The sequence below is a fragment of the Cuculus canorus genome, chromosome 4 (assembly GCF_017976375.1).
Source record: "Cuculus canorus isolate bCucCan1 chromosome 4, bCucCan1.pri, whole genome shotgun sequence".
Taxonomy (NCBI): Eukaryota; Metazoa; Chordata; class Aves; order Cuculiformes; family Cuculidae; genus Cuculus; species Cuculus canorus.
The window spans coordinates 2,456,896-2,471,829 of NC_071404.1; the positions used below are offsets into that span (position 1 = coordinate 2,456,896).

Here is a 14,934-nt window from a genome sequence, read left to right on the forward strand (position 1 = left end):
GGGGATGTGGATTTGGGGGGGATTTGGCTTTCCTGGGATGAGGGGAGGCTGTGGGCAGAGCTGTGTCTCTGTGTGTGTATCCCGGGATTGCAAAATGGAAATGGGTGTGGATTTGGGGGGGATTTGGCTTCCCTAGGGACAGGGAGAGGCTGATCTGGGGGATCTGTCTCTCCTGGGGGTGAGGGGAGGCTGTGGGCAGAGCTGTGTGTGTGTTTGTTTGTCTCCTTGTATGTTTGTCTGTCTCCTTGCATGTTTGTCTGCCTCTGTGTGTGTATCCTGGAATTGCAAAAGGGGAATTGGTGTGGATTTGGGGGGTTCTGGCTTCCCTGAGGTCCAGGGGAGGCTGCGGGCAGTGTTCCCTGTGTCTGTATCCTGGGACAGCTGAAGGGGAATGGGTGTGGATTTGGAGGGATTTGTCTTCCCTGGGATTGAGGGAAGGCTGTGGGCATCGCTCCTTGTGTGTCTGTGTATCTCAGGGTTGTAGAAAGCGAACGGCTGTGGATTTGGAGGGATCTGACTCTCCTGGGATCGAGGGGAGGCTGTGGGCAGCTTTCCCTCCTCCCATCCCTGCCGCTCTGCTAGTTCTGCACCCCACAAATCCCCCCTGAGCCCCCATCCCAGCGCTGCCCGCGCCACGGCGGCGCGCGATGACTCTATATGGTGTGGTTGGGATGGGAGGGCTGGGACCGGGCAGCATCCCCCGAGAGAGGGCACGGATTCAGCTCCTCACCCTCAAACCGCACCGACACCCCCTCATCTCCCCATCCCGCGCCCCCCTTGAGTCCCCGTCCCAGCTCCATCCGGTGGCCCCTGGCAGTGGAGCTGGCAGTGCTGCTGCTGCTTGTTTTGGGGTGAAACTTGGCTTTTTCTGTTGCGGAGGAAATATGTTATTTTCCCTAGAGGTTTCCTATCACTTTTCAAATAGAAGGGGGGTTGCCAGGTTGAGTTCAGCCTCCTGGAGGCTCTTTCTTATCCCTAATTCCTTCCACAACCCCACCAAGGAGTTGGAGTTGCTGCTCTTCCAAGAAAAGCACAATTTTCATTATTATTATTTTTTTTTAACTTTCGAGCTTTGCTGGGTTCTCTGCTGCCGAAAAGAAAGTTTTCCAGCGATTCCAAGAGAGACTCGTGTGAGCCGCGCAGCTGGGAGAGGAACAGGGAGGGTGCTGGGAGCCAGAAACCTCTGTTTGGATGCTTGAGGAGAGGAGGAGCAGATGGGAACGCTGCCCGCGTGTCGGCGGCAGCCTGGGTGCTGCAGGGCTCATCTTTGGGCGTCCCCCAAATGAGGAGCTGCAAAGATCCCAAACAACACCGTTCCCAAGAAAGTGCTGGGAAGGAGTGTGTTTTCCAGGAAAAAACAGAGAAGGGGTAGGCAGGCAACCCTCTCTGCATGATGATTGGATTTATTTGACTTCACTCTTTAAGGCCCCATCCCATGCTCTGGATGTCTCTGCTTCCCAGCAAAAGCTAAAGTCAAAACAGAGAGAGGTTTAACATAATAACCAAAAGGTTTTTACGACGTGGCCTGAAGTCCAGCCCAGTAATCCCTGCAGAATGGCTGCTCCTCGCGTCCCATCCTCTCCCCAGACAGCGTGGGAGAAAGATGGGCTTTGCCGGGAGAGGCAGCAGCTCCTGCCCTTCTCCCTCAGCAGGGAAAATAGGACTTTTTTTTTATTCCTTTTGTCTCGCTTAATGGCAAGGCAGCAAACCCTGCTGGACAAAATGTGACTCGTGTCACACCCGTGCCTCAGTTTCCCCACCAGACTACGAGGCTGGAGGGGTTGGAGGACCTCGCCAAAGCTTTTGGAGGAGGTGAGATGAAGGGAACTGGGACGGTGCCACCACCTTATCTACAGTTATTTCTGGAATCTGATTAAATGCTATTTGTAATGAAGGCTGATTAAATGCCACTGTGCGATAGCGGGGGCCTCGTGGGAGAGACGTGGCTGGGTTGAGAAGCTCGATCCCGTTCAACCCTTAGTCTGCAGCTCCCAACCAATAACTCTGTCTTTTGTTTTTTATACTTTTCAACATCTTCATCTTTCCTCAAGCCAAATCCCCCCGAGAGATGAACAGGGAACCAAACCGAGTGTGGCCAGCAGGGCGAGGGAGGGGATTCTGCCCCTCTACTCCTCTCTCATGAGACCCAACTGGAGTCCTGTGTCCAGTTCTGGAGTCTCCGGCATGAGAAGGAGTTGGAGCTGTTAGAACGGGTCCAGAGGAGGCCACAGAGATGATGTGAGGGCTGGAGCACCTCCGCTATGAGTACAGGCTGGGAGAGTTGGGGTTGTTCAGCCTGGAGGAGAGAAGGCTCTGGGGAGACCTTAGAGCAGCTTCCAGTACCTGAAGGGGCTCCAGAAAAGTTGGGGAGGGACTTCTTCCAAGGGCCTGGAGTGATAGGGCGAGGGGGAATGGCTTTTAATTGGAGGAGAAAGATTTAAATTAGGCATTAAGAAGAAATTCTTTACTCTCAACGTGGGGAAACCCTGGAACAGGTTGCCCAGAGCAGTGGTGGTTGCCCCATCCCTGGAGGTGTTCCAGGCCAGGTTGGATGGGGCTTGGAGCAACCTGATCCAGTGGAAGGTGTCCCTGCCCATGGCAGAGGGGTTGGAACTGGTTGGGCTTTGAGGTCCCTTCCAATACAAACCATTCTATGATATAAAATAATAAAGCCGTAAGCCCTGTTATTCCACTCCCTTAGTAAATAACTTTATCCTTTGTTGGGGAAGGCTACGAGCTCCAGGCTTTCACTGACAACATTTGGCTTGGCGAGGTGGTCCAGCCTTTGACATTTTTGCCAGACCTCGTCCCATCTCCACAGCGTCTTCAGATTTTATTCCTCTTTCTCTTATTGTCCAGGCTGAAGTCATCGGGCGCTGCTCCCTCGGCTGCAATCGGATACAGCCACATTGTTTAGGAAAGCAAATAATCTTAGAAAGTCTGCCTGTCTCTAATGGAGCCAAAGAATTACTTGTCCTTCTCTGCCCGGGGGAGCTGGGATGGCTCCGAGAAACCCATAATGTGCTGCAGCTATTTTAGCTCCTCCGTTCCCTGCTTGAGCCCAGCGCTGGCTGGAAAGATGATGGCTCCATTTCTGGGTGGTTGAACCATGGTTCCCCAACCCATAAATGACAGCGATCGATGGTTTAAAAGCATAAAGGCAAAAAAACCCAAAGAAAGGCAGGAAAAAAAGCTGTTTGTGTGATTCAGGAGAGGTGGAGCCAGAGGGAGGATGCGCTGCTGCCTGCACAGCCCCTGTCCTTGCCCCGTGTTGGGGTGCTCTGGGTGCTTGGTGGGGTTTGCTTGATGGTCAGGACATGAGCAGGGTCAGGGTGGTGCCACCCATGTACCAGCTACTTCTCCAGACTGGGTTTCAGGGGATTTAGACCGCGGGTTTGGGATTTTGGTAGGCAGCGATGCTCCTGGGAGGCTTCTCCCAAGTCAGAGGTGATAGGATGAGAGGGAACGGCCTCAAGTTGTGCCCGGGGTGGGTTTAGATTGGATATTGGGAAAAATGTCTTTACTGAAAGAGTGGTGAAGCCCTGGAAGAAGCTTCACAGAGCAGTGGTGGAGTCACCATCCCTGGAGGGGTTCAAAAGGCATATAAGTATGGCACTTTGGGACATGGTTTAGTGGGCACGATGGTGGTGTGTTGATGCTTGGACTGGATGTTCTTGGAGGTCTTTTCCAACCTTAAGAGTTCTATGATTCTAGAAGGTTGGGGCAGCAATGAGGGTGCTGGCCTAGGAAGGGGCAATGTTTTGGCTTTATACTGGTGTCCACACCCTAGAAACGCCTAAGAGGTGGCCCTAGATGTTGGTCAGAGCCCCCAGTTCTGTCTCTTCCCCCTACTTTTCTCCTAACGTGGCTGCAAGGTCTTGCAAGTTCTGTTCACACATTTACTGGGTCTCCTCTTTCCCAGGGCCAGCGTCTCCTGGAGAGCGAGTCACCCCTCACTGGCTCCTTGGGGGCCGTACCAGACGTGCTGTCAGCCTGGATGAAAAGGTAAGGGCAGAGATGCTTCTTCTCCTTTGCGCTGTGCACCTGGCTCCTGCTTCTGGAGGTCTTGGTGGTGGGACCTGGATGGAGGTGTTGAGTCTCCAGGACCCATGAGCAGGATGTTGAGGCTGCAGGACCCATCACCCTCTTGAGGCGATGAACAGGGAAGGCAGAAGGTTCGACAGCAAGTTAATTCAGCGTGGTTTTAAGTATTGGTCAGTAGGAAGGATGGCCAAGAGCTTCAAGATAAGTGGAAAGGAGTTGGGCACTTTGGAGAGAGGAGATGGAGGTCATTAGTCAGATTGGTGGTTTGGCCAGGACAGAGACACCGACTATTTGCTGGCAGGAAAGTAGTGGAGGATTTGAGTGTTGTCCTTAGGAAGACTGTTGAGAAGCCAGGCATGGGCTGCGTGGTAGAGAGGACATCTCTTCCCAGGGCAGCTCTGCTGGCTCTCACACCCTCCCTGCCATCCCACCATCCCCAAATCCACTTTATGAGATGCTTGTGGTGACTCAGGGTGGTTGCCCAGGGAGGTTGTGGCTGCCCCATCCCTGGAGGTGTTCAAGGCCAGGTTGGATGGGGCTTGGAGCAGCCTGATCCAGTGGGAGGTGTTCCTGCCCATGGCCGGGGGGTTGGAACTGGATGGGCTTTAAGGTCCCTTCCAACCCAAACCATTCCATGATTCTATGACTCTTGCTTCGGTTTGGTGCCCTGCCGGGCTCTGGTGTCAACAGGCTCCACAGCTGCCCGTCAGCCGCTGGTCCTTGTACCCGGCAGCTGGGAGCGTCTAAGGGGCTGTGGTCTCCGTCAGGGCAGATCAAATCAATTCCCAGGAAAAGAAGCACCAACACAGATGGTTATGAGAAACCGTTGCGTTTTGGGGCTGAGCAGATTCACTGCTGAGACGGCTCAGCGCTGGGAAGTGACCTTCTCTGGTGGCATCTCCCTGGACGGTGACGCAGCTTTGAAGCCACCTGAGATGCCTCCAAGTGAGATCTTGCCTCAGGCAGGAGATACCGAGGGTGGAAATCAGCTCTGCTTCCTGACAGCAAAAGCAGAGAAGGGGCTTTTTGTTGACCCTTCTCCTCCGAGGGGCCGGATGATGCCTTTTGCTGGAGTCGTACTGCTCCCATCTGTGCTGGCTACTGGGAATTGTGCTTCTTCAGTAGCCGGAACAGCCCATCACGCTGGGGCTGCTGTGGGCAGCCTGCAGCAATGTCCCCTCCCTCCGTAGCAGCCCTGGATCGCTCTGTATTTAGGTTGGAGGGCACTCGAGATGGGGAGGGCACACGAGATGGGGAGCGCATGGCAGCAGGAGGTTTAGGTCTCTCTAGCCCCCTGCTGCCTGAAATCCCAGGCTCATGGGGGTTTGGGGGTCACCAGGAGACCCAAGGGTCCATGGGGCCACCAGCTGGGGCCAGGTTGGCTGGGCAGGTCCTGCTGTGTTTCCTGGCATCTGCTCTGCCTCCGCTGGCTCCGAAACAAGGAGGCTCCTGTTCCTCAGAGTGGGGTAAGGAGGGAAGAGGAAGAGCGGTCACAGCCAGGAGCCTGGAGGCTTCGGAGGGGAAGGATGGTGGCAACCAGACAAAGGATGGCGTAGGGATGAGCACATTCCTCACTTACAAACAGAGCCCCAAACTGTCCCTTTATGCCCTGTTGCTGCTGACGAGTGGATTTTTTAGACCGATTTAGCCTGCCCCACCCCTGCCTGTCTCCTCCTGCTCTCCAGCAAAGATCCTAGAAATAAATACCGCTGTGTGATTGTCACCAGCTTGTCCTGTCTGTCCGGGCATGACTGGCTTCTGGGGTGGGATTCTACAAGGAGATGACATCTGAGCGTGTGAAATGATGCGTTCAAGCGTGGCGACCACCCCAAGGCTTCTCCATCCCTTCCTCGGGGACTGCTCCTCTGCGCAGGGAGTGGGATGCTGTGAGGTGGCCCATGCCGTGGTCCCAGGGGATGTCGCTGCATTTCCTTTCCCACCTCCTAGAGGAGTGAGGTCAAGCCAGAGGGAAGAGGAGGAGGATGGTGGTGGTGGCGGCCCTGTGGTCCCATCGTGTGCGGGCTGGCACAGCGCTGGGCGGGCTGGACCCTTCCTCCCCCCTCTACACTCTCCTCTCTCCTATTGTTCAGAGCTGAACTCCCTGTGGGCTCCACGGCTCCCGGCACACATGGAAGCGATTTTGGAGAGGCCAGGGAGGAGGTCGTGGGGACCCTGATTGCAAACAGCTCCCCTGTCACCACCAGCTTGGGGTGGGATCCTACCCCACTGCTCCCAGCATCCTCCTCCCACTTCTTCCCCTTTGGCTGCCAGAGGTGACTGTGGACTTTTCCAACACTTTAGAGCTAGAAATAGAAGTTGTGCCCAGAATCCAGGTCTGAGCGTCCCACCAGTATCAAGACCTAAGGAACAGGAGTCCCCTGTCCCCACCCTGGGGACCCGCTCCGCATGTTGTACCGCCTGTGGTGTTCCCTGCTTTATTTCTCCCCCTTTGTAACTGCTTTTTCTCCAGACTGGTTTCTCGCTGCCTTCAGCAGGAGCAGCATGTCCTGGAGCTCCTCCTGCCTGAACCTCAGCTGCCTCCCAAGGTCACCCTTTAGTGAGGTTTCCTCTTGCTGTAGCCAAGGTGAGACCCCACCTGGTGTCCTGCATCCAGCTCTGGGATCCTCAGCACAGGACAAACATGGACCTGTTGGAGCAGGTCCGGAGGAGGCCACGAAGGTGGTCCAAGGGCTGGAGCACCTCTGGTATGAAGAAATGCTGAGACAGTTGAGGTTGTTCAGCCTGGAGAAGGCTCTGGGGTGACCTTAGTGGAGACTTTCAATGTATAAACGGGCTTTTACAATGAGGGTGGTGAAACATTGGACCAGGTTGCCCAGAGAAGCCATGGCTGCCCCATCCCTGGAGGTGTTCAAGGCCAGGTTGGATGAGGCTTTGAGCAGCCTGGTCCAGTGGGAGGTGTCCCTGCCCATGGCAGGGGGGTTGGAACTGGATGATCTTTGAAGGTCCCTCCCAACCCAAACCATTCTGCGACTCTATAAATCATGAGGATTGAGGAGCACTCGGGCAGAGGAGCCCCCGAAGGTCCCTCCAAGTCTCTCCTGGCACTTTATTCCTGCATGGGAATGCGCCTTGGCACCAGTGGAGCATCGTTCCACCCACTGCTTCCCCTCACACCACAGGCTCATCTGCTGTGTCCCTGGAGCAGCCAGCATCTCCCTGTCCTGGGGATGGGACATTCCTGTCCCCTTCATCCCTGCCAACAAAGGGCCCCTCCCTGGGGAGCATCACATCCGTGTGGGACCACAGCCCTTCTCCAAGAGGATGAAGGGAGGAGAAAGACCGCCCATGGCTCTGGATGGGACACAGGTGCCGAGGACACGCACCCTTGCAATCTGTTTCCTGCAGGAAAGCCCTTTTCCCTTGGCAACGCGTGATGGAACTGAGCAAAGCCTGATGTGGTCCCTGAGCCAAATTGGCTTTGAAACAACCAAAATGCGGTCTCTGCTTCCAGGGCCTGGATTGCCTTGGTTCCTCCATCTCACCTGGAGCTGGCCTGCCCCCAGGAGGCTTTTCCAGTGAGAAGGTGGAGCAGGATATTGTCCTTGAGGTCTCAGATCCCAGTGTGCATTTAGAACAAGGCGCCGCAGTCCTCAAGCTGTGCTCTTCAAACCTTGACTCCGCTGCTTGGATCCAGCTGCCTGGGGAGGACCTGGCTCAGCCACGGTGTTCCAGCTGCAAAACCCATCACCAATCCTCTACGGAGCATCTCCTGGTGACTCCCAAGCTGCGTCTTCCTTGTTACATCCAGCTTACTTAGGAAATGAGGGCTTGTGGGACCTGCCCGAGCAGATGGTCGGGCTCCGGTTTGAACATGGCTTTTGGGTTTTGGCTTAAGTGGTGATTTCCCAAGGAGCTCAGAGCTCCCGGAGCTCGATCCCGCATTAGCCTCTCTCCTGCAGGGCACTAGGAGCTTTCAGGCAAGGGTGGAAGAGGGAGCCTGGGTGAGGAGCATGGCCAGGAGCCACAGAGAAACCAAGATTGTCTTTCTTCTTGAAGAGCAGCACAGACTTCTTGGCTCAGCTCTTGTGCAAACATCGCTGGGGTTTTTCTGATCAGTGGATTGCAAAAGAAAAATAGACTCAGACTCGGCCTTATGGGTCTTCTGGGCTGATCACAGGCTGGGTCCTGGCCAGGACAGCTTCATCCCAGCTACTCTTTGCCTCTCCCAGCCCAGGCTCTGGGGGGACCGGCTTTGCTGGGATGTCCTGGAGAGGGGCCACCACCTCCACATCCAGCCAGGGCTGAGAGAGGACGGCTCCAGCAGCCCGTGGTGAGAAGTGGTGCCTTCTGTTTGTGGCTGCTAGAGAAAGGAGGTGGTGGTGTTTGGGTGGAGGAGGAAGGTGATGGAGCCTGGGAAGATACTGGAGCCCCGGATGGTGCTGGAGGCTAAAAGGGTGTTGGACTGCAGGAGGATGCTGGAGCCTGGGATGATGCAGGACCACAGGAGGATGCTGGAGCCTGGGGTGATGCAGAACCACAGGAGAATCCTGGAGCCTGGGATGATGCAGGACTGCAGGAGGATGCTGGAGCCTGGGGTGATGCAGGACCGCGGGAGGATGCTGGAGCCTGGGATGATGCAGGACCGCAGGAGGATGCTGGAGCCTGGGATGATGCAGAACCGCAGGAGGATGCTGGAGCCTGGGATGATGCAGGACCCCAGGAAGATGCTGGAGCCTGGGATGATGCAGGACCGCAGGAGGATGCTGGAGCCTGGGATGATGCAGGACTGCAGGAGGATGCTGGAGCCTGGGATGATGCAGGACCGCAGGAGGATGCTGGAGCCTGGGATGATGCAGGACCACAGGAGGATGCTGGAGCCTGGGATGATGCAGAACCGCAGGAGGATGCTGGAGCCTGGGGTGATGCAGGACCCCAGGAAGATGCTGGAGCCTGGGATGATGCAGGACCGCAGGAGGATGCTGGAGCCTGGGATGATGCAGGACTGCAGGAGGATGCTGGAGCCTGGGATGATGCAGGACCGCAGGAGGATGCTGGAGCCTGGGATGATGCAGGACCGCAGGAGGATGCTGGAGCCTGGGGTGATGCAGGACCCCAGGAAGATGCTGGAGCCTGGGATGATGCAGGACTGCAGGAGAATGCTGGAGCCTGGGGTAATGCTGGAGCCTAAGAAGATGCTGGAACCTACGATGATGCTGGAGTCCAGGAAGATGCTGATCCCTACTGATTCCTGGTACACATCTTGGCAGGCAGCTCTTGGGGACTCAATTGCCAGTTGGAGTCAAGGCAAAATTATCAGTGTTTAATTAATGTGTTTAAGGGACGGGTGGATGAGGTGCTGAGGGACATGGTTTAGGGAGTGTTAGGAATGGTTGGACTCGATGACCCAGTGGGTCCCTTCCAACCTGGTGATTCTATGATTCTAATGCAATAACCTTTTCTGGCCTTAGAGTTGGGTTTATTTGACCCCTGCTTTGCATGAGTGGTGCTTCCACCCTCCTTCTCCTCCCTCTTTTTACTGCTATTTATTTCTCCAGAGGATGAGCTGGTTCCAGCCTGTCCCAGCTGAAGCCATTATCAGTCCCCTGCTCCCCCCTCAGGGGAAACTGAGGCACAGGGATGGGGAAGGATTGCAAGGCATCACCTTGTGGGGGTCAGACAGCTCCCATGAGCAGTGTTTTGTTTCCCAGCATTTGGAAGCCTGGGAGATAGGATGGTGTTTGCATGGGGAGCTGCGAATGCCGGGATAACCCCCTACGCATCCGTGTCTCTTTAAGACGGCAGCTGGGAAGAAACATTTTTGCCAGTAAAGGCTCTTAAGTCGAGGCAAGGAGTAATTGCTGGGGAATTCAAAACCGGGAAGGGACTTGGGGAGGAGGAGAAGGAGGCGGAGGAGATGGGCTGTGGGGAGCGGGTGTTGGAGAGCTCAGAGATGGGGAGAAACAGGCTCAAAAGAAAGAGGGAGGGCAGGAGGGGGAAAGAAGGAAAACGGCAAGAAAAATGTACAGACCATGTTTGGCCAGAGAGTGATGTTTGTATAAGATCATGTTCTAAAAATACAGCCCATTCCCACCATCAGTGAAGGAGGGGAGCCCTCTGCCCCAGCTTCCTCCTGCCGGCATCGCACAGGGCCCCTCGTCGGGAGCGGGGACCGTGGCCGTGGACGAAGGGGCTCGCTGGGAAGCGGCAGAGCCTTGGACTCGGCTCACTTAGCTCTTGTGTGTTTATTCTTAAAGAAGTGCTCTGTCTGGTTTCCTTTTTTGGAGCTGGGAAGATGGTGTTGGAAGTGGAAGGGGTGCTCAGCCAGCCTGGCTTCATCACCGTAGACATGTGCTGGGGTGACCAGGACCTCCCCATCATAGAACAGTTTGGGTTGGAAGGGACCTTAGAGATCATCCAGTTCCAACCCCCCTGCCATGGGCAGGAACATTTCCCACTGGATCAGGCTGCCCAAGGCCCCATCCAACCTGGCCATGAACACCTCCAGGGATGGGGCAGCCACAACTTCCCTGAGCAACCTGTTCTGGTGCCTCTCATGGTGAAGAAATTCTTCCTTATGTCAAGAGTAAATCTGCCCCTCTCCAGTTTATACCCGTTCCCCCTCATCCTATCACTATAAGCCTTTATAAAAAGTCCCTCTCCAACTTTCCTGTAGTCCCTTTCAGGTACTGGAAGTTCGCTATAAGATCTGCTCGGCGCCTTCTCTTCTTCAGGCTGAACAACCCCAACTTTCTCTGCCTGTCCTTGGATGGGAGGTGCTCCAGCCCTTGGATCATCCCTGTAGCCCTTCTCTGGACCGGTTCCAACAGCTCCAGAACTGGGCACAAAACTTATGTTGAGGATTCCAGAACTGGGCACAATACTCCAGATGAGGTCTGATAAGAGAGGAATAGAATATTCATCAGGGGAAACAGCCATAAGGGCTCTGACCATGGGTCTTCTTGGGGCCAGAAGCATCCCTGTGGCAAATTTGAGCAGCTTAATGGGGTGCCTCCATCCCTAGAGCTCAGTTTGGGGTGGTCCTCCAGGAATATCTATTCAGGGAGCACAACCCCCATGTCCTGGGGGGCGGTGGTGGTGGGACTCAGCTGCCCTGCACCCCAAAATGCTTTATCCCACGATGCTGCTCCTTAAAAACATGATGGTCCACAGGACGATGGTCCACAGGGCAATGGTCCTGCGACTGCTGAGTGGAAAGGAGTTGGGCACTTAGGAGAGAGGAGATGGAGGTCATTTGTCAGACTAATGGTTTGACCAGGAAAAGCATCTCTGTGGCCAATTTGAGCAGCTTGATGGGGTGCCTCCATCCCTAGGGCTCAGTTTGAGATGCTCCTCCAGCCACATCCATCCTGGGAGCACAAACCCCATGTCCTGGAGTGCAGTGGTGGTACCCAGCTGCCCTGCACCCAAAAACTCTTTATCCCATGATGCTGCTCCTTGAAAGTGTGATAGTCCTCAGGAGGGTGGCTCTGGTGCTTCCAGGTGGAAAAGAGTTGCACTTTGGAGAGAGGAGATGGAAGTCATTCGTCTGGCTGATGGTTTGACAAGGACAAGCACCCCCATGGCCAGTTTGAGCACTTTAATGGGGTGCCTTCATCCCTAGAGCTCAGTTTGGGGTGGTCCTCCAGGAATATCTATTCTGGGAGCACAAACCCCTTGTCCTGGCGTGCGGTGGTGGTGGTACCCATCTGCCCTGAACCCCAAAATGCTTTGTCCCATGATGCTGCTCCTTGAAAACCTGATGGTCTCCAGGAGGGTGGCCCAGGTTCCCCCAGCACCCCTGGTGCTCAGGATGGGGATCAGGATCCACGAGGAGCAAAGCATTGCTGTCAATCTCCATAGGGATGGGTGTGGAAAGCAGGATTTGGCCTCTGTTTTAGCTCAAGCTGAGAATCACCCGGATTTACCCCCACCCCACTGCATTCCTAGTGACTGGCTGCAAAACCCCGTGATGCTATAAACAGCCAAAGCCAGAACCTTGCAGAGACCGCTTCTTCCTCTCTCCCTTTCCCTTCAGAGCCGGGAAAACCTCACCAGCTCGCGGCCAGAGCCCTGTGACAGATCCCAGGCTGGCAGCTGGCTGGATTCCCTGCATCTGTCACGGATGAGGAAGGAGCGAGGCAGACAGAGCCAACCACGCCGGCTGGGTCATAAACAGAGCCAGGGTGATGCTTTTAGTGTCCTCAGCACTGGAGTTGGGGAAGGGATATAAGGACACTGGAGGAGGGCAGCACTTTTGAGCTCCAGCCTGTCCCGTCCCGTACAAATGAGCTGTGCTGCTATGCGTAGGGTTCCCGTTTAATGCTGTCCAAAGTGAAGGAGTGAGTAAAACCACCAGCATCCTGGGGAAGCTGAGTCAAGCGTTTCCTCTTGCTGCCCCTGGGTATTTTTAACAGAGCAGGTATCCGGTGCCCGGGCGGTTGCGGTTTTATTTCCGTACCCTGCAGGGGTTGCGTGCAGGTGCTGAGTGAGCCCTGAGGGACCAGGCTCTGCTGGATCCGGCTCAGGATCCCTGCTGGGATGGAGCCACAGTGGGGACAGAGCACACGGAGACTGCATTTGGGGCGCTTGGGACAGTGCTTATAGAATCATGGAGTGGTTTGTGTTGAAAGGGACCTTAAAACCCATCCAGTTCCAACTCCCTGCCATGGGCAGGGACACCTCCCACTGGACCAGGCTGCTCAAAGCCCCATCCAACCTGGCCTTGAATACCTCCAGGGATGGGGCAGCCACGGCTTTCCTGGGCAACCTGGGCCAGGGCCTCATTGAGAAGAATTTCTTCCTCGTGTCCAATGTAAATCTTCCCCCTTCCAATTTAAAGCCATTCCCCCTTGTTCTATCACTCCAGGCCCTTGGAAAAAGTCCCTCCCCAGCTTTCCTGGAGCTCCTTCAGGTACTGGAAGCTGCTCCAAGGTCTCCCTGTAGCCTTCTCTTCTCCAGGCTGAACAACCCCATCTCTCTCAGCCCGGCCTCACAGCAGAGGTGCTCCAGCGCTCGGATCCTTTTCCTGGCCTCCTCTAGACCCATTCTAACAGTTCCATCTCCTTCTTATGTTGAGGATTCCAGAACTGGACACAGGGCTCCAGGTTGAGGTCTCACCAGAGCAGAGCAGAGAGGCAGAATCCCTCCCTGCTGGCCACGCTGCTTTGGATGCAGCTCAGGACACAGTTGGTTTCTGGGCTATGAGCACACGTTGCCGGCTCATGTTGAGCTTCTCTTCCCCCAGCACCCCAAGTCTTTCTCTTCACAGCTGCTCTCAATCACGTATTCTCCCAGCCTGGATTGGTACCGCAGATTACCCCAACTGAGGTGTAGGACCTTGCCCTTGGCCTGGTTGAACCTCATGAGGTTCACACAGCTTGATTTCATGATCTCGTATCTCATAGTGGTTCTCTCTTGCTGCTTTTTTTCCTCAGGGAGCTGCCAGCAGATTTGCCATTTGCTTTCTCACTCTTGCTTTTGTGGCGTGAACCCCAGTGTGAATCCTCTTTTATCCTCTTTATATTCATGTGAAATCAAGCAGGAGGTTTTATTCCTTGCCTTGCATGGGCTTGAGGCCGGGAAGGGAGTAGGTGGAGCAGATCCATGAAGGAGAGACTGGGATGCACCCACAGCTGGGGAGCAGAATAAGGTTCTGGGGACAGAGATGAGCAGAGGAGATGGTACCAAGTAGGAACAGCACAGTGTGCCCTGTGGTCCATCCACATCTTGAACTGAGAGGACTGAATTTTTGGGAGGTTGGGAGCTGATGAGGATTGTCCTCTGTAGAGTGTATGGGATGACCGGGGACCTTCCTGTCCCTACTCATACTTACTCCTGCTCCTGCTTTTCCAAACAAGGATGATGCCCAAAAGCCACTGCACCCACTGTCCAGGAGCAGTAGGTCCTGCAAAAACTTGGGCAGGCACCTGGCTGGCATCGTCCTTGGCTCTATCTTTCCTAACCTTGTCCCTCCTTTGCTTCCTTCGCAGGTGCCGGCGCCTGCCCGGGCAAAGGTGGCCGTGAAGGCCGAGGGCAAAGAACTCATCCTGGTGCTGGAGAGGAACCAGTAAGTGTTGGGGCTGGGTCGGGGAAGGGGCGTTGGGTGTCCCTGGCACAGTCTCACCTGGAGCAGAAGGATCCAATTTAATGGATTTAAATTAGAAGGGGGAAGATTTAGATTGGACATTAGGAAGAAACTTCACAATGAGTGTGGGGAGGCCCTGGCTCAGGTTGCCCAGAGAAGTGGTGGCTGCCCCATCCCTGGAGGTGTTCCAGGCCAGGTTGGATGGGGCTTGGAGCTGCCTGGAGGTGTCCCTGTCCATAGCAGGGGGATTGGAACAGGATGGGCTTTGAGGTCCCTTCCAGCCAAACCCATTCTATGAGTCTGTGATCCTGGCTGCCCTGCCCTGGCTTTCCTGTCCGTGGAGGAAGGGTTGGCTTGGTGTGGCTTCCTGCCAGCTGCGGCTGATGTGGTGGTTTGGGCTGAAATGCTCCTTTTTTCCACTGCCCACACCCACGTTGTGCAAGAAGCAGCCCTGGCTTGATGCCATGGTGCAGGATCCGGCACAGGTGAAGGCCATGTGGAGTGCTCAGGGGATGGAGATATGCAACGGAGAGGGTCAGCAGGATGGGAAGGCTCTTGGGCTGCCAATCCGCTCATAGGGCTAATCCTGAAGGTATCTCATGGTGGGCAATTCTGACTGTTGGCAGTGATTTGGAAACCTCTGCTTTTCTTCTGCTGGACTGGTTTTGGAGTTGGCAGCCTAACCCCATTCCTGGGTGAACTTCCCATGTAGCTTCACTTGACCCTTTGTTGACTCCTTTAGTTTGGCTTGTCTGCAGGTGTCAGCAGCGTGTCTACCCTATGATGCTCACCTAGCCCAGCATCCCCTCATGCCAGGGCTGAAGCATAAACAGCAACCATCTCCA

General features: G+C 55.2%; 1 protein-coding gene across 3 annotated transcripts in view; it reads left to right on the forward strand.

Annotated features, from left to right (window-relative positions):
- ADAM33 (ADAM metallopeptidase domain 33) overlaps positions 1 to 14,934 on the forward strand; it is a 44,586-nt gene that overhangs the window by 4,431 nt on the left and 25,221 nt on the right. For all 3 annotated transcript variants that reach the window (XM_054064421.1, XM_054064420.1, XM_009565731.2), the window contains exons 2-3: positions 3,923 to 4,005; positions 13,995 to 14,071. In XM_054064421.1, coding sequence (XP_053920396.1) covers positions 3,923 to 4,005; positions 13,995 to 14,071 — 160 coding nt within the window. The remainder of the gene's footprint in view (positions 1 to 3,922; positions 4,006 to 13,994; positions 14,072 to 14,934) is intronic.